We start from the raw sequence: 26,255 nt of genomic DNA, 5'->3' as shown, positions 1-26,255 counted from the left end.
AGTCATCATGAATAAGACAACACACGTTTTATTAAGTCTCTGAGTACATTTCAAAGTAACCGTCCCAGCCCTGATGCTCAACAGATTATATTTATCCATTTATTAGTTTATTCCACTCGTGGCAATTATTATTAAAAGAAAAAATTGTAAACTTTAAACAGTTTTTGAACCCAGGATGGAAAGGAGCAGGGAGAAGAAAAGTCATATTCAGAGGTGGAAGAAGTACAAGAGTTTAGTAATACTGTGTTTCAAGTAAAATACCTGCATTCAAAATGTTACTCAAGTAAAAGTAGAAGTACTCAGATCTTGTACTTCAGAAAAGTAGAAGTACTCAGATCTTGTACTTGAGTCAAAGTAGAAGTACCAGAGTGTAATACTCTGTTACAAGTATTAAATAATTGTAGTGGAGTAGAAGTACAAAAGAGCAAACAATGGAAATACTCAAGTAAAGTACAAGTAGGCCTACCTCAAAATTGTACTTAAGTACAGTACTTGAGTAAATGTACTTAATAACGTCCCACCTCTGGTCATATTTGACCTGCCAGTTACTCTAAAATCGAGGGTCTGTCAGTCACAGCTGTTTACAAATACTTACAGTAACAGGAAACCCAACATACAATCAAAAGTCAACACAACAATCTCCCATTGATCAGCAAAACAGTGTTATAGTTTCACATATGGCGGTACCGCAGCATCAGGACTAAAACCACCCGACTAAGGGTCAGTTTCATCCCACAGGCCATAAGACTATTAAACACCTGAACTTTTGAAAGAACATCCATAACATTCATCAGTTTGCAACTTATATATCAATATTCCAATTACTTGTATGTAGACTACTCGGCACTATTTATATTATTTTCTATTTTATTTGATTTACTTGCACTACTATCTGTTGCACTGTTGGAGGAGCCTGTGACCTAAGATTTACATTGTCCTCATAACTACACTGTAGCTGTGTACACATGACCATAAAACCCTTCAATCTTGAATGTAGAAAAACGTGTATTTACCGGTCTGTTGTTTTATTTACGGAGTGGTTCATCTTGATTATAGAAGATCTTTGTTACAGTCCACTCCCAGTAGTGTTGTTCCTGAACCAAGACATCATGAAGCGGTGTTTGTGTTTCGATTCTCCCAGCCGTCAAACTGCTTTCCCGGCGTCTTTTTGATCAGATATGTCATAACCCATCACAAGACAACACCATGGATTCACTGCTTGTATTTTAAAGGAGATATAATATGTTTTTAAGGACTTATACTATGTTGTTTTACCGGCTCTGTCACCGCCTACATTAACATTACATTAACGATACAATGTTGTGTTGTACAGTGTTAGCTAACGCCACTAGCCACCTAGCCTAACCGCCGGTAAACTTGTACCGTTGGTATTAATGGAGGGAGGCGACGAAAACCAAGAAACCGCGTCGAGGTTCAAACGATTTGTGCCGGTGTTATTCCCGGTTTACCGAACACTGAGCTGAAGAAACTGTTATCTTTTAAAGTTTACAAGAGGAGGTGGTTTGTTCTGCTGGTTCTATGTCTGTTGAACTGCTCCAACGCAACGGTGAGTTAACGTGTGTGTGTGTGTGTGTGTGTGTGTGTGTGTGTGCATAATGTCAACAACAGAGTAGACATTACTTTGACCCTTACATGGGCAATGACATAAATATTATGTACAATTCATTTATTGGTATTGTGTACATTACACCCATATTACACATCAATACAGCCCTATTACTCTCCATAATACAGTGTTAACATTACACCCCTATTACAGCCCTATTACTCTGTTATTACAGCCATGTTACACTTTTATTACAGCTATGTTACAGTGTTATAAGTCCCATATTACACTGATACTACTCTGTTATTAGGCCCTTCCTACACATGGAAACAGCCTGTCAAATGAAGCCATTTAAGTGTTAAATGCAGCTTGTGTTTCACAGATTTGAGTTAATAAAGTCGAAGCAATGTGGTATTCATAGTAGATATAAAAGTTGTATTTTGGACAATTTAAGATTCATATTTGCTAATGTGTGTCTAATGTAGCAGCTGCCGAATCAAACTGTTACATGTCTAATATGTTTAATGTGTAATTGTAAAGCGCTTTGAGTGCCTTGAAAAGTGCTCTACTACAAATACATTATTATTATGAAGCAACATGGTTAATTTTTTTTCTTTTAATCGGAGTTTTCGAATTGAATAATGTTGTCAAACAAATGTGGTGGAGTGAAAAGTGCAGTATAGCCTCCAAATTGTAGTTGAGGAGATGTATAACGTTGCATAAGAAATGACCTCAACATTGTCGGCCTACTTATTCAGTACAGTGTCCCAATATTACTCAAATAGTCTGGTCACACCAAACATTAAGCTCCAGCCTAGCGTCCGTTTGAGCAGAAACATTTACAATCTGTGGGAAAAAATCACAAAGCCAAGAAGTTTCCAATTACACAAACCTGCGTTTCCACATTCAAAACAAAAGCTGCCACCTGAATCCCTGACAGCTTGTTGTCCTTGTACTCAGATATCTGGCCATCTCTCTGCACTGATAAAGCAGGTGTGTCTGGGAACAGTGCGTCAATGACATGTGGCGCCTCCTTATGTTTCCTGGATACTGATATAGTTCCCCAGGGTGAGCTGCCATTGATAATCAGAGTGAGCCTGGAGGCAAAGTGTGCCGTCTCAGTCACCTCCATCACCCCCCCAGCTCCCATGGGGACTGCTCCTCTCTATGGTCCTCTCTGTGAGCACCATTGTTTCCAGGGGTGGGGCTGTTCCCTCTCACAACAGACGCTCAGCTGGCCGACAGTCATTCATGACGGAGCGAACAACAGCCGATGGGCCAGTTAGACATCTATCAGTCCGCCATTAGCATCCAAACTGAGGCCTCAGGGGGGATTTACAGAAAACAATAACAGTAGTTGGCTTGTAAATTGATTTAGGATTCATTGTGAGAGCCATAAACATTTACATTGTGTTAAATCACACAGAGTCATGTGGAAACACTGCATGCAGAATATGAAACACCAGAAGCTTTGAAATAAATAAGCCACAATTGTTAAGTTCAAGTCAAAGTCAACTTTATTGTCAATCTATCAGTTTGTGTGCAGACAGAGAGATCGAAATACCGTTTCCCACAATCCCGAATACAAAAATACAAATATATATAACGCTATAAACGAAGAAGCGCCAAAAGCCATTTCCCATTATGCGTGGGTATGGAAGCAAATATTCAAATGTAAAATACCAATAGTATTTAAATGACTAAATGACTCAAATTTGAATGATAGTTATTTACAGCACATTTTAGACCGTTTTATTCGGGTAGAATTGCAAAAATGTGTTTGAGAAGTTTGGGTTTGTTTCACGTTGTTGAATAGCCATTTATTGTTTGTACAATATAAAGAAAGAAAGAAAGACATTTATCGATTTCAATTCAGTCATTCTTTGGACTGATCGGGACGTGAACCGGCAATCAATCAATGTTCTATACTTGTGTGTAAATCTGTATCGTTCACTTTCTTACCATTAACACCAATCACGAACAGATTGTCTTTTTTAAATGTGACTAAGATAACATGTAATCAAATCAAAGATGTTTTCTTTATTTGGTCATGAACCGTTTGAATGATTTATAGCCAACATCTCTGCACCTGCATGAAGCGCTGTAGTTTCAGTACGATATGAAACTAGTGGAAACTATAAACGTAGTCTTGTTGTAGCGTCACCACATTGTAAAAGTGCCGAGTTCCGTCTAACACCGACAGAAGTGTGTTTTCTGACAGATATTGCGATTCGATTTGCGATATTTGTTTTTAAGCGACCCAACGGAAGTTTATTGTAAAATGCGGCCATATCTCACCAAAGCATCTAAAGCTCCACTGGAAGCCATTTTGAAAGGGCGGGCACTTTCAAAAATACTTGTCAGGTGATTGGATCAATCTGTCTATCGCCTTCTATCATGGGCCACTTCTGATTGGTTAACAATGGCTGGTGCACTTCTGATTGGTTAACAATGGCTGGTGCACTTCTGATTGGTTAACAATGGCTGGTGCACTTCTGATTGGTGTGGATGACTGACACACAAGAAAAAAAAAATCGTAGGCTTTGCGATTTGATAATTGCATCATTTCAAATCGCGATTTCAATTTTAAATCGATGAATCGTTCAGCCCTAGTATCACGGAGACTCTGCAAACAGAAAAAGGTCTCAACAATAAGAAAAGAAGGATGATGTTAACCTTATTCATTTCCTCTGTGAGAAACAGAACTGGCGTTGTGACTCTAAATCAGCTGACCAGCTTACGAAGACTCGACTGCTTAAAATAGATGTATTCATTGTCACAAACAGAGGGTTGTAGTGTCGAGGCTACATGGATTTAATCACAGCTATCATCGCTATACGCTGCATGTCCTCTTTAATACTCAGCGCTGTACGATACCAGTCTGTGGAAACATTGGTATAACTGCCTTTTTTAAATTATATTTGAATGTCTTTTTAAAAATGGACCTTGAGTCTCTTCAATAAAGCTGATTGATTGAATGCACTTTAATGCTGTTTCTAAATACAGGTTCATATATAAACACATGTCTTGATCTCTTATACGTGTGTAACCTGGATTTTGGGTTACTAAGCTAACGTTTACAAAACAAGTCACATTGCCTGTACCAAATGAGGTTATTGCAGTGTTTACGTGCCCTGCAGGAACATGGTTACTGTCAGCCCTGTTGTATGGGTTATGGTGAAAGAGGTTTTTATCAAAGTGTTAACGTGGCTGAAATAAAGCCAGAAGCTTGTTCATTATATTATATTATGTCTCAGTTTCAGTCTCACTCAAATAAAGGCTACTTCTCGTATATCTTTTCACTCTCTCAGGACATGCATGTTAGCTGAGCAGATGGGCCATTTCCTCTTTGGGTCACATGACTGTAGCAAGAGACACCCGATCACTATCTTAAAGGTCCCATGTCATGCTTTTCTGGTTATCACCCGTCCCCTTGTGTTATGAAGGTTTTTCTGCATGTAAACGGTCTGCAGAGCCACACACCCTCAAAGTACACCCTGTAGCGAGTAAAACTAACACAGAGAAGACCTGTCTGCTGCCCCAGAACGCCTCGTTGGACATTTATCTTTTTCCATTGTTTTCTTCCAGGGTATGGTGGATGGACGTAACGAGTATAGTGACGTAACGGCTCCTCACACACACACACACTCACTCAGCCTTATCTCTCAGCCGCGGCTCCGCGGATCTCCGCACACACACGGCTCAGGCTAAGTCCCGCGCTGTCTCGCAGACCCCATTTTTATTTTCAAGAAAAATGTACGCTAGAGGGGGGAGGGCCAGAAACGTTTTTTTAAGCTTCTTTTTGCACCTGTTGAACATGACAGAGACTATTTGAGAATTTATTTATTTGAATTTTGTTGTACCTTGAACGATTTTTGCATCTCTTTGTTATAATTATTATTATTAAAAAAAGTTTCTGACATGTTCAATAAATTGACTAATAAAAAAGAGAACGGGTATCCTGCTAAAATAAAACATATATTTGACCAGGTTTTGTCCTTTGTGTCCTCCCAGTTATGGCTGAGCTTCGCCCCGGTGGCGGACCAGTCGGCCCGGTACCTGCAGGTGGGTCTGCAGCAGGTCAACTGGCTCTCCATTATCTACATGATAGTGGCCATCCCGCTCAGCTTCGCCACCTCCTGGATGCTGGACGTCCTCGGGCTGCGGATCACGGTACACCTCGCTCTGGACACAAATAAGGAACCTGTGCCTTACTGGGAGGATTCAGCTACAACATATTAGAGCAATAGCTGCATACACTATTTAAAGGACACCTATTATGCAACATCCTCTTCTTCATGTCTCTTCTACATCAACATGTGTCCCCTCTTCTTCATGTCTCTTCTACATCAACATGTGTCCCCTCTTCTTCATGTCTCTTCTACATCAACATGTGTCCCCTCTTCTTCATGTCTCTTCTTCATCAACATGTGTCCCCTCTTCTTCATGTCTCTTCTACATCAACATGTGTCCCCTCTTCTTCATGTCTCTTCTACATCAACATGTGTCCCCTCTTCTTCATGTCTCTTCTACATCAACATGTGTCCCCTCTTCTTCATGTCTCTTTTACATCAACATGTGTCCCCTCTTCTTCATGTCTCTTCTACATCAACATGTGTCCCCTCTTCTTCATGTCTCTTCTACATCAACATGTGTCCCCTCTTCTTCATGTCTCCTCTACATCAACATGTGTCCCCTCTTCTTCATGTCTCCTCTACATCAACATGTGTCCCCCTCTTCTTCATGTCTCTTCTACATCAACATGTGTCCCCTCTTCTTCATGTCTCTTCTACATCAACTGTGGTCCCCTCTTCTTCATGTCTCTTCTACTCAACATGGTGTCCCCTCTTCTTCAGTTGTCTCTTACTCCACATCAACATGTGTCCCCTCTTCTTCGTGTCTCTTCTACATCAACATGTGTCCCCTCTTCTTCATGTCTCTTCTACATCAACATGTGTCCCCTCTTCTTCATGTCTCTTCTACATCAACATGTGTCCCCCTCTTCTTCATGTCTCTTCTAACATCAACATGTGTCCCCTCTTCTTCATGTCTCTTCTACATCAACATGTGTCCCCTCTTCTTCATGTCTCTTCTACATCAACATGTGTCCCCCCCTCTTCTTCATGTCTCTTCTACATCAACATGTGCCCCTCTTCTTCATGTCTCTTCTACTCAACATGTGTCCCCCTCTTCTTCATGTCTCTTCTACATCAACATTGTGTCCCCTCTTTCTTCTACATCACCCTCTTCTTCATGTCTCTTCTACATCAACAACGTGTCCCCTCTTCTTCATGTCTCTTCTACATCAACACGTGTCCCCTCTTCTTCATGTCTCTTCTACATCAACACTGTGTCCCCTCTTCTTCATGTCTCTTCTACATCAACATGGGTACCCTCCCCTCATTCTTTATGTCCTCCTCTACATCAACATGTGTCCCTCTTCTTCATGTCTCTTCTACATCAACATGTGTCCCCTCTCTTCATGTCTCTTCTACATCAACCATGTGTCCCCTCTTCTTCATGTCTCCTTCTTCATCAACATGTGGTCCCCTCTTCTTCAGGTCTCTTCTACATCAACATGTGTCCCCCTCTTCTTCATGTCTCTTCCCACATCAACATGTGTCCCCTCTTCTTCATGTCTCTTCTACATCAACATGTGTCCCCTCTTCTTCATTCTCTTCTACATCAACATGTGTCCCTCTTCTCCATGTCTCTTCTCATCAACATGTGTCCCCTCTTCTTCATGTCTCTTCTACAATCAACATGTGTCCCCTCTTCTTCATGTCTCTTCCACATCAACATGTGTCCCCCTCTTCTTCATGTCTCTTCTTCATCACCATGTGTCCCCTCTTCTTCATGTCTCTTCTACATCACATGTGTCCCCTCTTCTTCCTGTCTCTTCTACAATCAACATGTGTCCCCCTCTTCTTCATGTCTCTTCTTCTCATCAACATGTGTCCCCCGCTTCTTCCTGTCTCTTCTACATCAACATGTGTCCCCTCTTCTTCCTGTCTCTTCTACATCAACATGTGTCCCCTCTTCCTCATGTCTCTTCTACATCAATATGTGTCTCCTCTTCTTCATGTCTCTTCTACATCAACATGTGTCCCCTCTTCCTCATGTCTCTTCTACATCAACATGTGTCCCCTCTTCTTCATGTCTCTTCTACATCAACATGTGTCCCCCTCTTCTTCATGTCTCTTCTACATCAAGCATGTGTCCCCTCTTCTTCATGTCTCTTCTACATCAACATGTGTCCCCTCTTCTTCATGTCTCTTCTACATCAACATGTGTCCCCTCTTCTTCATGTCTCTTCTACATCAACATGTGTCCCCTCTTCTTCATGTCTCTTCTACATCAACATGTGTCCCCTCTTCTTCATGTCTCTTCTTCATCAACATGTGTCCCCTCTTCTTCATGTCTCTTCTTTATCAACATGTGTCCCCTCTTCTTCATTCTCTTCTTCATCAACATGTGTCCCCATCAACATGTGTCCCCTCTTCTTCATGTCTCTTCTACATCAACATGTGTCCCCTCTTCTCATGTCTCTTCTTCATCAACATGTGTCCCCTCTTCTTCATGTCTCTTCTACATCAACATGTGTCCCCTCTTCTTCATGTCTCTTCTTCATCAACATGTGTCCCCTCTTCTTCATGTCTCTTACATCAACATGTGTCCCCTCTTCTTCATGTCTCTTCCACATCAACATGTGTCCCCTCTTCTTCATGTCTCTTCTTCATCACCATGTGTCCCCTCTTCTTCATGTCTCTTCTACATCAACATGTGTCCCCTCTTCTTCCTGTCTCTTCCTACATCACATGTGTCCCCCTCTTCTTCATGTCTCTTCTTCATCAACATGTGTCCCCCTCTTCTTCCTGTCTCTTCTACATCAACATGTGTCCCCCTCTTCTTCATGTCTCTTCTACATCAACATGTGTCCCCTCTTCTTCATGTCTCTTCTACATCAACATGTGTCCCCTCTTCTTCATGTCTCTTCTACATCAACATGTGTCCCCTCTTCTTCATGTCTCTTCTACATCAACATGTGTCCCCTCTTCTTCATGTCTCTTCTACATCAACACGTGTCCCCTCTTCTTCATGTCTCTTCTACATCAACACGTGTCCCCTCTTCTTCATGTCTCTTCTACATCAACATGTGTCCCCTCTTCTTCATGTCTCTTCTACATCAACATGTGTCCCCTCTTATTCATGTCTCTTCTACATCAACATGTGTCCCCTCTTCTTCATGTCTCTTCTACATCAACATGTTGTCCCCTCTTCTTCGATGTCTCTTCTTACATCAACATGTGTCCCCTTCTTCTTTCCGTCTCTTCTACATCAACATGTGTCCCCCCTCTTCTTCATGTCTCTCTTCTACATCAACATGTTGTCCCCTCTTCTTCATGATCTCTTCTTCATCAACATGTGTCCCCTCTTCTTCATGTCTCTTCTACATCAACATGTGTCCCCTCTTCTTCAGTCTCTTCTACATCAACATGTGTCCCCTCTTCTTCATGTCTCTTCTACATCAACATGTGTCCCCTCTTCTGTCATGTCTCTTTCTACATCAACATGTGTCCCCTCTTCTTCATGTCTCTCTACATCAACATGTGCTGCACCCCTCGTCTTCATGCTCCTCTACATCAACATGTGTCCCCTCTTCTTCATGTCTCTTCTACATCAACATGTGTCCCCTCTCTCATGTCTCTTCTACATCAACATGTGTCCCCTCTTCTTCATGTCTCTTCTACATCAACATGTGTCCCCTCTTCTACACATCAACATGTGTCCTCACTCTTCTGCATGTCTCTTCTCCATCAACCTGTGTCCCCTTCTTCTTCATGTCTCCTCTACTATCAACATGTTGTCCCCTCTTCTTCATGTCTCTCTACATCAACATGTGTCCCCTCCATCTTCTTCATGTCTCCTTCTACCCATATCACATGTGTCCCCTCTTCTTCATGCTCTTCTTCTTACATCAACATGTGTCCCCCTCTTCTTCATGTCCTCTTCTAACCTCAACATGTGATCCTCCTCTCTTCATTGTCTCCTCTCTCTCCATCAACATGTGTCCCCTCTTCTTCATGTCTCCTTCTTACATCAACATGTGCTCCCCTCTTCTTATGTCCTCACTTCTACCATCAACATGTGGTCCCTGTCCCCTCTTCTTCCTGATCTCTTCTATACATCAACATGTGTCCCCTCTTCTTCATGTCTCTTCTTACATCAACATGTGTCCCCTCTCTTCATGTCTCTTCTACATCAACCATGTGTCCCCTCTCCTACTGTCTCTTCTACATCAACATAGGCTTCTCCCTCTTCTTCATGTCTCTCTACATCAACATGTGTCCCCTCTTCTTCATGTCTCTTCTACATCAACATGTGTCCCCTCTTCTTCATGTCTCTTCCACATCAACATGTGTCCCCTCTTCTTCATGTCTCTTCCACATCAACATGTGTCCCCTCTCTTCATGTCTCTTCTACATCAACATGTGTCCCCTCTTCTTCATGTCTCTTCTTCATCACCATGTGTCCCCTCTTCTTCATGTCTCTTCTTCATCAACATGTCCCCTCTTCTTCATGTCTCTTCTACATCAACATGTGTCCCCTCTTCTTCATGTCTCTTCTACATCAACATGTGTCCCCTCTTCTTCATGTCTCTTCTACATCAACATGTGTCCCCTCTTCTTCATGTCTCTTCTACATCACATGTGTCCCCTCTTCTTCATGTCTCTTCTACATCAACATGTGTCCCCTCTTCTTCATGTCTCCTCTACATCAACATGTGTCCCCTCTTCTTCATGTCTCTTCTACATCAACATGTGTCCCCTCTTCTTCATGTCTCTTCTACATCAACATGTGTCCCCTCTTCTTCATGTCTCTTCTTCATCAACATGTGTCCCCTCTTCTTCATGTCTCTTCACATCAACATGTGTCCCCTCTTCTTCATGTCTCTTCCACATCAACATGTGTCCCCTCTTCTTCATGTCTCTTCACATCAACATGTGTCCCCTCTTCTTCATGTCTCTTCTACATCAACATGTGTCCCCTCTTCTTCATGTCTCTTCTTCATCAACATGTGTCCCCTCTTCTTCATGTCTCTTCTACATCAACATGTGTCCCCTTTCTTCATGTCTCTTCCACATCAACATGTGTCCCTCTTCTTCATGTCTCTTCTCATCACCATGTGTCCCCTCTCTTCATGTCTCTTCTACATCAACATGTGTCCCCTCTTCTTCTGTCTCTTCTACATCAACATGTGTCCCCTCTTCTTCATGTCTCTTCTTCATCAAACATGTGTCCCCTCTTCTTCATGTCTCTTCTACATCAACATGTGTCCCTCTTCCTTCATGTCTCTTCTACATCAATATGTGTCTCCTCTTCTTCATGTCTCTTCTACATCAACATGTGTCCCCTCTTATTCCTGTCTCTTCTACATCAACATGTGTCCCCTCTCTTCATGTCTCTTCTTCATCAACATGTGTCCCCTCTCTTCATGTCTCTTCTACATCAACATGTGTTCCCACTCTTTAGTCATTGTCATCTTTCTACATCAACATGTGTCCCCCTCTTCTTCATGTCTCGTTCTTACATCAAACATGTGTCCCCTTTCTTCATGTCTCTTCTACATCAACATGTGTCCCCTCTTCTTCATGTCTCTTCTACATCCAACATGTGTCCCCTCTTCTTCATGTCTCTTCTACATCAACATGTGTCCCCTCTCTTTCAATGTCTCTTCTACATCAACATGTGTCCCCTCTTCTTCATGTCTCTTCTACATCAACATGTGTCCCCTCTGTGTAAAGAGACTGGAAGTTTCAGGAACAAAGATTCTCTCTCTTTTTGTCCTGATCCATTTCTATAAAAACCTGTCTGAAAATGAGCTGATCAGATTTTGGTCACTTTTATGATGTCATAACTATGGTGTTGTCCTTGTGTAACCATTAGCCAATCAGCAACCAAGGTAACCCCCCCCCTTATCACCTGAATCTCCTCCTAGAGGTCCATTGAGTTCTTTTTTTTCTTCTCTCAGAGGGGCGTGGGGAGGGGCTCCTTATTTAACAGACAGAGAATCAGCACTTTGGAAACAGGGCTGAAACAGAGGGGATTATGGGTAATGCTGCAATGATCTGTTTGGTGTGTCAGCCAATCAGAGACAGGTTCTGTATTTATCTTGATACCTATAATATATTGATGAAAAACAGTATAATAGGGGACCTTTAGATAGGTCTCATTCTGTCTTGAACTAACGTCCGAGGGTGTGATTCCAAAATGTTTATTCTGTTGGAGCATTTTGACCGTTCTTCCCGTTCTCCCTGCAGCTGATCCTCGGCGCGTGGCTCAACATGTTCGGGGCGCTGGTTCGATTCCTCGGGACGGGGATCTCCACTGACCCTGTAGCCCGGTTTCCCTTAGTGATGTTCGGCCAGACGCTCGCCGCCATCGCTCAGCCGCTCGTCATCTTCACCCCCGCCAAGATGGCCGCTCTCTGGTTCCCTGATAACCAGCGCGCCACCGCCAACACCATCGCCTCCATGGGTGAGGGATTCGCTCTCTGGTGTCACTGAGAGCAGGTGGTGGGGTTTGGTCAAATCTGTCCAAAGACCAGAGAGGGCAAAAGTACACACATCCTTTACTCAAGTAGAAGTACAGATACTCGTGTTTAAAATACTCTGGTAAAAGTAGAAGTACTGACTAAACTTCTTTACTCAAGTAAAAGTAAAGAAGTTTGGGCAGAAAATGTTTTTATTGATTTAAAAAATAGTATTATTGATTTAAAAAACTGTTTTATTTATTTAAATTGACATGCATCCGCTAAGAAAAATAGTCCGTTGTTACTGTTTGAACTACGGAGCAGCGGCAGGAACTGCTTCGATAGCGTTTTTGCGGACCTTTTTGATTACAGATTTGAAAACATTGTTGCTTGCTTTAAAAGTAGCACAATTCATGATGTCAAACCTTGGAAAGCATCTCGATATCCCTGCCCTAATGCCAAAGGAACTGCACACTGAATATGTTTTGCCGTTAGACGTCTATGTCTGGACCGTTGCGTAAAAAGGACCGCAGCTCTGTGTTGAGGGTTTCTGCCCCGTTACTTCTCCGCTGTTTTCGTGTCCCTCTTGTCTTTTTCTTTTCTTCGCTGGGGAGTCATCAGCCACTAACAATTCATCCAAATGACTGTGCTCTCCAAATATATTAAAATGAATATTACAATCCTCAATGTTGCTCTCAGACGGTAGACAACGGAAAACTAAAGAGAAGCAAACTTTTCGGCCAAACTGTATACAGTTAAATCGACCGGACTTCTTTCTGCAGATGTGAGCGTCCTTAACAACGGTCAATAAGTCCTTGACAGCGGTCTGTACTACTGGATTAACCAATCAGAATCGAGTATTCAACTACTAAGCCATGTAATAAAAAGAGTACCTGACCTCCCTTTATATGAATAGAACAATAATGTCATTGTTAGCTAATGAATGTTTCCATGCTGAACAACGGCAACATGACAACGTTTCCATTGGTCCCTCTTCTTTAGAGAAGACCAGGAAATGATGGATACACGGATCGTGTTCAAATCAATAGGCACGCAATGACTCTAAAGAATAATGATCACGCACCAAACACACATTCAGACTAAAGGAACCAGCTGTTTGGAAAATGAGAGAAGTAGAAAGTACAAGTATTTGTGTTCAACATGTAAGAAGTAGAAAGTACAGGTATTTGAGTTCAACATGAGAGAAGTAGAAAGTACAGGTATTTGAGTTCAACATGTGAGAAGTAGAAAGTACAGGTATTGAGTTCAACATGTAAGAAGTAGAAGTACAGGTATTGAGTTCACACATGGAGAGAAGAGTACAGGTATTTGAGTTCACATGTAAGAAGTAGAAAGTAGGTATTTGTATTCACATGTAAGAAGTAGAAAGTAACGGTATTTGAGTTCAACATGTAAGGAAGTAGAAAGTACAGGTATTTGGGTTCAACATGTAAGAAGTAGAAAGTACAGGTATTTGTGTTCAACTGATTAAGAAGTAAGAAGTAGTAGAAAGTACAGGTATTTGAGTTCAACATGAGAGAAGTAGAAAGTACAGGTATTTGAGTTCAACATGTGAGAAGTAGAAAGTACAGGTATTTGTGTTCAACATGTAAGAAGTAGAAAGTACAGGTATTTGAGTTCAACATGTAAGAAGTAGAAAGTACAGGTATTTGAGTTCACATGAGAGAAGTAGAAAGTACAGGTATTGAGTTCAACATGTAAGAAGTAGAAAGTAGGTATTGTATTCAACATTAAGAAGTAGAAAGTACAGGTATTTGAGTTCAACAGTAAGAAGTAGAAAGTACAGGTATTTGTGTTCAACATGTAAGAAGTAGAAAGTACAGGTATTTGAGTTCAACATGTAAGAAGTAGAAAGTACAGGTATTTGAGTTCAACATGTAAGAAGTAGAAAGTACAGGTATTTGAGTTCAACATGTAAGAAGTAGAAAGTACAGGTATTTGAGTTCAACATGTAAGAAGTAGGAAGTACAGGTATTTGAGTTCAACATGTAAGAAGTAGAAAGTACAGGTATTTGAGTTCAACATGTACGAAGTAGAAAGTACAGGTATTTGAGTTCAACATGTAAGAAGTAGAAAGTACAGGTATTTGAGTTCAACATGTAAGAAGTAGAAAGTACAGGTATTGACTCTATAAGTAAGTACATTCAACATGTAAGAAGTAGAAAGTACAGGTATTTGTATTCAACATGTAAGAAGTAGAAAGTACAGGTATTTGAGTTCAACATGTAAGAAGTAGAAAGTACAGGTATTTGTATTCAACATGTAAGAAGTAGAAAGTACAGGTATTTGGGTTCAACATGTAAGAAGTAGAAAGTACAGGTATTTGAGTTCAACATGTAAGAAGTAGAAAGTACAGGTATTTGTGTTCAACATGTAAGAAGTAAAAAGTACAGGTATTTGTGTTCAACATGTAAGAAGTAAAAAGTACAGGTATTTGTGTTCAACATGTGAGAAGTAGAAAGTACAGGTATTTGTGTTCAACATGTAAGAAGTAAAAAGTACAGGTATTTGTGTTCAACATGTAAGAAGTAGAAAGTACAGGTATTTGTGTTCAACATGTAAGAAGTAAAAAGTACAGGTATTTGTGTTCAACATGTAAGAAGTAAAAAGTACAGGTATTTGAGTTCAAAATGTGAGAAGTAGAAAGTACAGGTATTTGTGTTCAACATGTAAGAAGTAGAAAGTACAGGTATTTGTGTTCAACATGTAAGAAGTAAAAAGTACAGGTATTTGAGTTCAACATGTAAGAAGTAGAAAGTACAGGTATTTGTGTTCAACATGTAAGAAGTAGAAAGTACAGGTATTTGAGTTCAACATGTAAGAAGTAGAAAGTACAGGTATTTGTGTTCAACATGTAAGAAGTAAAAAGTACAGGTATTTGAGTTCAACATGTAAGAAGTAGAAAGTACAGGTATTTGTGTTCAACATGTAAGAAGTAGAAAGTACAGGTATTTGAGTTCAACATGTAAGAAGTAGAAAGTACAGGTATTTGTGTTCAACATGTGAGAAGTAGAAAGTTCAGGTATTTGTGTTCAACATGTAAGAAGTAGAAAGTACAGGTATTTGAGTTCAACATGTAAGAAGTAGAAAGTACAGGTATTTGTGTTCAACATGTAAGAAGTAGAAAGTACAGGTATTTGTGTTCAACATGTAAGAAGTAGAAAGTACAGGTATTTGAGTTCAACATGTAAGAAGTAGAAAGTACAGGTATTTGTGTTCAACATGTAAGAAGTAGAAAGTACAGGTATTTGTGTTCAACATGTAAGAAGTAGAAAGTACAGGTATTTGTGTTCAACATGTGAGAAGTAGAAAGTACAGGTATTTGAGTTCAACATGTAAGAAGTAGAAAGTACAGGTATTTGTGTTCAACATGAGAGAAGTAGAAAGTACAGGTATTTGGGTTCAACATGTAAGAAGTAGAAAGTACAGGTATTTGTGTTCAACATGTGAGAAGTAGAAAGTACAGGTATTTGAGTTCAACATGTGAGAAGTAGAAAGTACAGGTATTTGTGTTCAACATGTGAGAAGTAGAAAGTACAGGTATTTGAGTTCAACATGTAAGAAGTAGAAAGTACAGGTATTTGAGTTCAACATGTAAGAAGTAGAAAGTACAGGTATTTGAGTTCAACATGTAAGAAGTAGAAAGTACAGGTATTTGAGTTCAACATGTAAGAAGTAGGAAAGTACAGGTATTTGGGTTCAACATGTAAGAAGTAGAAAGTACAGGTATTTGAGTTCAACATGTAAGAAGTAGAAAGTACAGGTATTTGAGTTCAACATGTAAGAAGTAGAAAGTACAGGTATTTGAGTTCAACATGTAAGAAGTAGAAAGTACAGGTATTTGGGTTCAACATGTGAGAAGTAGAAAGTACAGGTATTTGAGTTCCAACATGTAAAGAAGTAGAAAGTACAGGTATTTGAGTTCAACATGGAAGAAGTAGAAAGTACAGGTATTTGGGTTCAACATGTAAGAAGTAGAAAGTACAGGTATTTGAGTTCAACATGTAAGAAGTAGAAAGTACAGGTAATTGAGTTCAACATGGAAGAAGTAGAAAGTACAGGTATTTGGGTTCAACATGTAAGAAGTAGAAAGTACAGGTATTTGAGTTCAACATGTAACAAGTAGAAAGTACAGGTATTTGAGTTCAACATGTAAGAAGTAGAAAGTACAGGTATTTGTGTTCAACATGTAAGAAGTAGAAAGTATAGGTATTTGAGTTCAACATGTGAGAAGTAGAAAGTACTGGTATTTGTGTTCAACATGTAAGAAGTAGAAAGTACAGGTATTTGAGTTCAACATGTAAGAAGTAGAAAGTATAGGTATTTGAGTTCAACATGTAAGAAGTAGAAAGTACAGGTATTAGTGTTCAACATGTAAGAAGTAGAAAGTACAGGTATTTGGGTTCAACATGTAAGAAGTAGAAAGTACAGGTATTTGTGTTCAACATGTAAGAAGTAGAAAGTACAGGTATTTGAGTTCAACATGTAAGAAGTAGAAAGTACAGGTATTTATGTTCAACATGTAAGAAGTAGAAAGTACAGGTATTTGTGTTCAACATGTGAGAAGTAGAAAGTACAGGTATTTGTGTTCAACATGTAAGAAGTAGAAAGTACAGGTATTTATGTTCAACATGTAAGAAGTAGAAAGTACAGGTATTTGTGTTCAACATGTAAGAAGTAGAAAGTACAGGTATTTGTGTTCAACATGTAAGAAGTAGAAAGTACAGGTATTTGTGTTCAACATGTAAGAAGTAGAAAGTACAGGTATTTGTGTTCAACATGTAAGAAGTCAAAGTAAAAAGTCGTCAGGATAATAAGTAGTGGAGTAAAGTACTGATGCCAGAAAAATGTACTTAAGTACAGTAACGAAGTATTTGTACTCCACTACTTCCCACCTCTGCCAAAGACTAAACCATAAGAGAAAATGAATGTTCATGGAATATATTATCACTATTTATATTATTCAGCTACTCTATGTGAGACTTTGCCTGTAAAAAGCAAACACACAGGCTCCTCCTGTGGGTCAGGTACAGATTTCAGGCTGTTTGATAACCAGTTTAAAACTCTTTAGTACTTTTACCACAGGACATAAACCAGTTTGACTGTTCTCTCCTCAGCCAACCCTCTGGGCATGCTGCTGGCCAGCATCCTCTCTCCATGGATGACTCAAACATCTGGAGACATCCCCAACCTGGTGAGCCACAAAGAGACTTCTTTCTTAGAACAGCAAACTCCCTTGAAATGTTTAAAAGCTAATTAAAAACATATATTTTTAACATGGCTTTTTTAATTTGGGTTAACTTTCAATTCTCACTAGTATCATTGTCCATGTTTTACTGTATTTTATCTGAATGTTTTCAATCTCCTGGCAGGACTTTGCAGCAGTTTTGATGTTGAACTAGACTTCCAGTGAATACTGATATTGCTCTGTGTGTGATGGAGGGTTAAAGGCGACTGATTGCTGAGCTCAGTCGGCCAAAACAACTTCACACGTTGTAATATGTGCAATCTTCTGCCTTCTAAGTGGGTAAAAGAAGTCACTTTAATGATTCATCCAACGCTACAAAAGCATCTCTTAACAACCAGAGCTGTTCTGGATGGTTTTTATTGTACATCCCAAGCATCAAACATAATGTATTTCATCCGTCTTTTTATTATGAAATACATGTTTTTGTGATATAAGATTATAACCAGGGGTGCACATAAGTGGTGCGCAGGTACACATGCGCGGCAAACATCTGAAATGCGTACCGGCGGACTTGTGAAGCATTTCCAGAAGACGCTTCGATCACTGGACGACATCACTGGCGCTGTGCGCACAAACGGGGCTGCTGTTAACGTCGGTGTGTACAACGGAATTGTGACACAACTTCCGGTGCGAGTTCCACGTGCGTGCTCCACTAGCACCCACCTCCACCCCTCCCGTCGACGTTCAATACCACACCCCCCAGCCCCCGTCGACGACGTTCGCGAAACAGAAGGGGTGAACACGGAACTTTGCGTGGGCAGCCCTGAGTACCAAACATTGTCTCCTGGTACTCATTTGAGTAACTCACTAAGAAAGTTATGTGCTGATTATAACTCATCTGTTTGTGCCTCCCTCGTCATGCAGCAAGGAAAGAGCAAACCGTGTTTTGACTTGAGTTGAAAAGCTAAACGTCACAAAGTATGGATGGAACCAGATTATCTCCTTAAACAAACACATGTTGCTTTTTAAATACATTTTGACTTTTGGACTGTACAACGGTCGCAAGATATTTTGTCATGTTTGGAAAATATGTTACGAAACCACTGAAATCTAATAAATAATATACAACTTAAATATTAAGATCAGAGAACACCTGTGCAGAAATGCCAGGTTTAAACTGAATAAATACTCACATCTATGTTTTGATTGAAGCTATTCAGCACATTCTTCGGATATTATTATAATGAGGTGTCCTGAATGCAAGTAACTACAATCAAGCCCGCCTTAACCTGCCATCAGGCCCTGGGGCTGATAGTTTTTGTAGGCCCCCTATTTAAACAACAAATCAAAGTCATTTATAGCCTCGGCAGGCTCTGTGGTCGCACTTCTCCACTCTGCTCTACGCGCGCCTGGTCCTCTCCTCCAGATGAGTGACGTATCGGGCATCCCTCATGTATTTGTCCGGTTGCCGTTGGCTCCCCTCCACGTAGCAAGTCCTCGTCGTCCTCTCCATCTCCTCCAACATCCCTCCTGTCTGATTTTCCTCTCCCGCTACTCCATCGCTATCAGAACCAGACGGCCTACTTGGCTCCGAGGCCCCGCGGCCGGCACCGCTGCCGCTCGGTACAGAACTCATCTGTCCTTCCTCCTCATCCTGGCCTACAGGTTTAAAATAACCTGTAAGCTTCGGCATGTTTTGTAATAGCTGCTTGTCTCGAAACTCCTTTTCCCTCAACAATTTCCTTTTCTGAGTGCCACTCTCACACTTTTTCTTCTCCGACATTTTCTCCTAAACAACCTTCATCTGTCACTCAATCACTCGCAATTTGAATAAGTCACATGCGAAACATATTCTCATTCTGATTGGCTGTTAAGTGGTGCCCACTGACTGTTACGGAGTCATCTCTGGAATCCATCGATCTGATTGATTAGCGGAGCAAATGATCAAAATACTACGGAGAGAAGATATTTTCGTTTGGATTACTGGTCTGGGGGAAGCTCACGAGTGTGTGTGTGTGTGTGTGTGTGTGTGTGTGTGTGTGTGTGTGTGTGTGTGTGTGTGTGTGTGTGTGTGTGTGTGTGTGTGTGTGTGTGTGTGTGTGTGTGTGTGTGTGTGTGTGTGTGTGTGTGTGTGTGGTGGGTGTGGTGTGTGTGTGTGTGTGTGTGTGTGTGTGTGGTGTGTGTGTGTGTGTGTGTGTGTAAGCGACTTACAATAAGTACATTCGACCAGGAAGACACAACCTTGAAGAAAACAGCATCATATAAGTACATCAGGTTTCATAGAGCAAACATTTCAAGTGCTACTCAACTGGCTTTAGGTAAGCCAGTCCTTTGTTAGTATATAAGTGCTTTGTTAATAATTCTTGTTAGTAATTCTTTGTTAATAGTTCTATCGCTCGAAGTGGAGTCGAAAGAGATGAGTTTTCAGTCTGCGCCGGAAGATGTGTAAGCTTTCTGCTGTCCTGATGTCAATGGGGAGCTCATTCCACCATTTTGGAGCCAGGATAGCAAACCCACGTGTTTTTGCTGATGGGAACTTGAGTCCCCCTCGCAGTGCGCGTGCAGCGAGCTGTTTGGCTGATGCAGAGCGTAGTGCACGTGCTGGGGTGTGACGTTAAGTTACTCCGTTCTCCGCTTGTAATTATGCCGTTACAAGCTTCAAAGCTATATTTATCATCTGAATTTGCCGAAACAAGTTTAATATTCTGAAAGCCAAGACTTTGTTTATTTGAAATCAGATGAAAACAAACTGTAACGGACCCTGCCGTGTTATCTATGATTACTATATAATATGCCTTACATTCATAATTTCAGCGGAGGGAAGGGCTGTGGAACAGCAGAGTGTCTGACTGTCATCTTCCCTTTACAATCTTCAAAAATGTATTTATCGTGTGATTTTGGAAATAAAAGTGTCATATTCTGAAAGCCAAGACTTTGTTTATTTAAAATTAAAATAAAACACCCGGAAAAAAATGTTTTGGAAACATTTAAAAACAAAAAAAAAGTATTGGCTCATGATAGGCCCCCGATCTCCATAGGCCCCTGGCTTCAGCCCAGGTCAGCCCGTGCATTAAGGCGGCCCTGACTACAATCATGTCCCTGCATTTAAACCCTGTTGATTGCCTTTCTTGCATATGTCTACTTTCAACTGTCCATCAACTGTTAACGTGTCTTTAAAAAAAGACATCAGTTCGCTATAATAATTGGATTCCCAGAGTGCATTGTGGGATTGCGGCTGCTCACCTGCTAATGATGATGAATGGTTTTTGATTTCAGGTGCCAAAGTCCATTTATCACATTATGTGTGTGTGTGTGTGTGTGTGTGTGTGTGTGTGTGTGTGTGTGTGTGTGTGTGTGTGTGTCCCTCCTCTAGCTGCTGGCCTATGCAGTCCCGGCGTGCATCATCTGTTTCCTAGCAACAGTGGGGCTACGGAGCAGCTCCCCCCCCACGCCGCCGTCAGCCAGCGCCGAGTCCTCCGGCTCAGAGCCATTCGTACAGGGCATCAAACTGGTGAGGACGACACAGAAACACACACTCATTTCATTTTAAAGGGGACCTATCATGCAAAATGCACTTTTTTATGTCTTTTATACATAAATGTGTCCCCGGTGTGTCGGGGAACTCACGCAGCGTCAGAAAATAAAACCCTCTCTCTTTTCCTCCGTACCCAACTCTTTAAAAACGGAGCAGATCCAGATTGGCGTCCGATATCACGTAATATCTGAAATGTGGCCAATCAGAAACGTTCCTATCAGAAACAATGCCCGACTGTTTTGGACGTAATATGGTCTGTGTTTACATTAGCATCGCTAACACTCAGAGCTAACCTGTACTGGAGAGCATGTGTGTGAAGAAGCAGGAAGTAAAAAGGAACTCACCTTGTGGTATAACCGGCAAGAGAGAAAGCCTTTGAGCTCCAGACTGTTTCAGAGAGAATCCTTGATGTGGTTTGGAACATGATGTTCTTTAATCACGGCAGCATTTAACTGTAGCTGCTGGGTCATTCTGAGCAGGCATTAGCTCCGCCTCCCCTAAGGACCCCGAACCTGCAGTTCTCTAACAGGCTGAAACAGAGGGATTTGAGGGATGTCTAAAATGCATGATCTGTTTGGTATTTTGAGCAAAACACATCATAGACATGTTTTTTTATATATTTGTATATATCTGAGACTCATAATATATGCCTAAAAATAGCATGACAGGTGACCTTTAATGTTTAGTTTTGTTTCTCCTTGTGTGTGTTCTCTTTGCCAGCTTATATTTGGTCTCCTTCTGAAATGTTTCACTGACCTCATTCTCCTTTCTCCATGTCACCCTGTCAGTTACTGAAGAACCGAGCCTACCTGGTTCTGATGCTCTGCTTTGGGTCGGGCATCGCCGCCTTCACCTGCTTCTCCACGCTGCTGGAGCAGATCCTGTGTGTGCAGGGGTACTCCAACGTGAGTGCAATGCATCATGGGGGATTAATGGGTGTCATGGTGCATACATAAAAGTAAAACAAACACAGATAGAGAACTAGAAAAATATAAAAAATATAGTAAAATATAACAGTATTTACATGGGATGGAATAAAATATGGAATAAAAATCGGCAGTAATAAAAACAGATATTGTTGTACATTGTGTGCATTCATGTAATGCAATTTGTGGCTGTTAGTTTACTTACTTTAATAATACTGCTATTATTACACGTGTGCGTGACTCTTTTTATAACAGGTTAGCCTGCTATCTTATATTGTCTCTTAGCTGTTGTACAAATAACTGCTGTGGGACTGATACAGGATTTCTGATAAAAACCATTACATAGTGGAGAATTGTTTGTCAGTAAACGATACGATCAATCAATCAATCAATCAATCAATCAATCAATGTTTATTTATATAGCCCAATATCACAAATGTTACATTTGTCTCAGTGGTCTTCACAGTTTGTACAGAATATCAGTATGACAATACGACACCCCTCTGAAAATAGAGAGGGTTGTGTTTTCTGACACTTGGTGAGTTCCCTGGAACACATTTTGCATTATAGGTCCCCTTTAAGTAACTGATTAGGATGAAGTAAAGACTCTCACCCACAGTAATCAGACGGTTAAAATGTGATTTCTGCAGGAGTTTGCCGGTTTGTGTGGAGCGCTCTTCATCGTGTTCGGGATCGTCGGTGCCGGCGCTCTCGGTCTCATCGTGGATAAAACTAAGAAGTTCATCGAAGCCACGAAGATCAACCTGAGCCTCAGCGCTGTCGCCTGCATCGCCTTCTCCGTGGTGAGGAAACAGAACTCACTGTTTGTGCTTTTACTTTGTTTAAAGGAGTGATTTATTAAGGATATCAGAAACAGGTTTATCAGCAGGTCGGTTGACACGTACGAAGAATTTGACTAGGTGTCGTGGTGCATACATACAAATAAAACAAACGTTAAAAAAACACAGATAGCGAACCATTTTAAGAACAATATAATAACATTACAAAAAATATAGTAGAATAGAAATTCAAATAAAGCAGTAATTTACATCGAAATAGAATGCAATAAAATATAAAATATGTGCAGTAAGCAAACCAGATATTGTCCACATTGTGTCCACGTGTGAGGCTGTTAGAAAAAAGAGAAAAAAGCTCGGGCAAGATGGAGGAGAGTTTCAGAAGGACATTAGTTATTTGACTCAGTACATTTATTTTAATCATTATTTTTCAGTATTATGAAAGTATCTTGATGATGTCCGTATATCCCATAAATGCACTTATAGCAATGTTCTCCTTCTTGTGTAGGAAAGCTTATGAAGGAAAAATGGTGCGAACTAACTCAATAATAAAACAGACAATGTATACAGACAAGGTACAAGAACACAAAGGTAGTTGAAGCAGGAGGACAGAGAGCATGGCTTATAAGGAAACTAGCTCTCCTGTCAGTTAGTCCACCAACACCATGTGCAATAATATTATTATTATTAATAATGTTCTATAAATAATGTGCAATTACGCATCTGCCACTCAGAGGTGGCGCTAGACTTTTTCGCTGCCCGTCAATTTGACGAACAGGATCGTAAAACTTCTGTCAAAATCCATTATTACGATTATTACCCGTCGGTCTGTACACAACTCTGACGGTTGAACTAACCGTTCACGGCACTAACTGTTAGCGCCAGTGTTATGCCGTGTTATGCACGCCCACTGCACCTCGCGGGAGCGCGCGCAGCGTAAAGCAAATACTCCCAGACAATTCAATGATTTGTTCGGCAAAGTTAGGTTTGGAAACGATATAATTTCCTTTTTGGCGGGCATGCATAACACGGCATAACACCGGAGCCCCGCTGCGGGGATACTTTGCCGCTGTCCTGAGTTTGTTCTAATCCGTCAAAATGACGGACTGCTTTCAGATTTTTCGGTCATTGTTAAAAAAAATCCATCATAGACGTTTTTTTGCAATACTAAATAATGTTAATATTTACATTAATGATGTGACTGTCTATGTTTCCTGTAGATATTGAATTGCTCTTGTTACTGCACTGTTAGTTTACAGTTTTATTATTATTGTGCTGCTGTGTTTATTGTATTTGTGTAACTCTGGCACAACAATTTCCTTCGGGATGAATAAAGTCTTATCTTATCCAATCACATCGCAGCTGGTCCAAGACCTGAAATACCACAACAACAAAAGTAATTATAAATCCCCTTGAATGACTTCCTGTGACACTCAGAGTTTTCTCTCTCCTCTCAGGTGTCTCTAATGCCGCAGCAGAAAGTCGCCGTCGCCGTCGTCTGCTCGCTCTTCGGCTTCTTCGGTTTCTCCATCTACCCCGTCGTCATGGAGCTCGCTGTGGAGTGCACCTATCCCGTCGGAGAGGCCACGTCTTCGGGACTCATCTTCGTATCGGGGTACAGCAAACACACAGATCACACTACGGCAGATTGCTATTCAAATGTAAAATAATGTGCAGTTTGAACACATTTCTACCCGGATGTTATGTCCAAAAGTCCTGGGTTTCTCCTAAAAGAGAGTTGTTCATTTGAACAGTTTGAAGTCAAATAATGGTCAAAGCTCAGTTTCTTTTTCATGTTAAAGAAAGTACAATAGAGAATCAAGAGAAGTTCAAATGAGCTGTCGACTATGCTCCACATTTCAAAGTGAAAAAGGGAACAGTCAATTCTGTTTGTAACATATTTAAAAAAATCCAATGTCCATACACAGATCAGTTCCTGGACTTGATCTACTTTCAAATCCAGGCTGAAGACTTTTCTTTTTGCCGCTGCTTTTAATTGAACTATTCACATCTTAAACTGCACTGTAACTTTAAAGGGGACCTATCATGCAAAATGCACTTTTTGATGTCTTTTATGCATAAAGATGTGTCCCCGGTGTGTCAGGGCACTCACGCAGCATCAGAAAATAAAACCCTCTCTCTTTTCCTCCGTACCCAAATCTCTAAAAACGGGGGAACAACGGAGCTGATCCAGATTTGCGTCCGATATGACAGAAACGTTGCTATCAGAAACAATGCCCGACTGCTTTGGACGTAATATGGTCGGTGTTTACATTAGCATCGCTAACACTCAGAGCTAACCTGTACTGGAGAGCATGTGTGTGAAGAAGCAGGAAGTAAAAAGGAACTCACCTTGTGGTATAACCGGCAAGAGAGAAAGCCTTTGAGCTCCAAACTGTTTCAGAGAGAATCCTTGATAATCCATGATATGGCGTTTCATCACGGCAGCATTTAGTTTAGACAGTAGCTGCCGGGTCCCGCATGAGCTCAGACCCCTCCTCTTTTTATTTATTAAACATTTTTATTTTTAAAGCTTTATTCCCCAAATCAGCACTTTTGAAACAGGAAGTGAAATAGAGGGATATGAGGCATGGCTAGAATGGGTGATCTGTTTGGTATTTGGAGCAAAACACTTAATAGACATGTTTTTTATATATTTGTATATATCTGAGACCTATTGCCTAAACATAGCATGATAGGTGACCTTTAATTCATGTCCCTTTGTTATTCATGTTTTATTATCTTTGCTTTTAAATGAGTGTTTCTAAATGCCATCTTATAATATGTTCCTTAATTCTCTTAATGTCTTTCATTTTTGTAAAGCATTTTGAATTGAAAGGTGCTGTATAAATAAACCTTGATGTGATCTTGATGCTGACGCTGCGTGTTTCAGACAGGTCCAGTCCTTCCTCTACATCGTGCTCCTGCAGGCTCTCAGCAAACGCCTGGCCGACTCCCCTCTGTCCACCTGTGGAGACGCAGTGCTCAGCTGGAAGGGTACGTCACTTCCTGTTACACTATCGACATTACTCAAAGATTCAAAGGTTTAAAGCTACAGTGTAGAGATGGCAATGCCATTCTTCTGACCTGAGCTCCTCCAACAATGCAACATATATAATAAAATACAAACATACAACTACAATAATATCACTAAATAATAGAACATTTACGATACACAAAAACAACAAGAAAACAAATGTTAAACTATTAAATAATATATAGCTCCAACAAATAGTAAACGTTATCCTTTGAGGACGTTGAGCTCCTGGGAACTGAAGTGTAGTTGTAATATCTGCTGTGTGTGTCTTCAGTGCCGATGCTGGTGCTGGGGGGGCTGACCTGCGTCTTCTCCTGCATCTTCGTCCTGTTCTTCAACACGAGGTACCGCCGGCTGGAGGCCGAGGAGCAGGCCACGTACAGGACCAACACCATAAACTCCTCGCCCCCCGAGAGCACTCCCAGTGAGAGGAAGGAAACTGCTGACTGTTGACCACAGACTGACAGACAGAGGGCATTATGGGAGTTATACCTGGTACCAAACAGAGAGAAGACATTCCTTCACCCATAAACAAGTTTTTATGACGTTGATGCCAAACTGACATTTATCCTGTTGCTACTACCATCTTCAGAAAATTGTAAACTGATTTTATTGATATATTTTATGCTTTTTTTTTACAGAAAAATGTA

General features: G+C 40.8%; 1 protein-coding gene across 3 annotated transcripts; it reads left to right on the top strand.

Moving 5' to 3' along the window:
* Positions 1 to 1,086: 1,086 nt before the first annotated feature.
* On the top strand, positions 1,087 to 26,255 carry slc49a3 (solute carrier family 49 member 3; the record flags this gene model as incomplete). Of its 3 annotated transcripts, XM_034206862.1 has the most annotated exon segments (11): positions 1,087 to 1,567; positions 5,156 to 5,323; positions 5,582 to 5,740; positions 11,890 to 12,106; positions 17,240 to 17,316; positions 20,684 to 20,821; positions 21,634 to 21,750; positions 22,422 to 22,574; positions 24,026 to 24,183; positions 25,462 to 25,565; positions 25,880 to 26,255. In XM_034206862.1, coding segments are annotated over 9 exon segments (1,212 nt in total). In that variant the 5' UTR covers positions 1,087 to 1,567; positions 5,156 to 5,323; positions 5,582 to 5,671.

The sequence above is a fragment of the Gymnodraco acuticeps genome, unplaced genomic scaffold (genome assembly GCF_902827175.1).
Source record: "Gymnodraco acuticeps unplaced genomic scaffold, fGymAcu1.1, whole genome shotgun sequence".
In the NCBI taxonomy this organism is placed as follows: domain Eukaryota; kingdom Metazoa; phylum Chordata; class Actinopteri; order Perciformes; family Bathydraconidae; genus Gymnodraco; species Gymnodraco acuticeps.
Note: the sequence above shows the minus strand (reverse complement) of the source record. Positions and strands in the feature narration are given on the sequence as shown.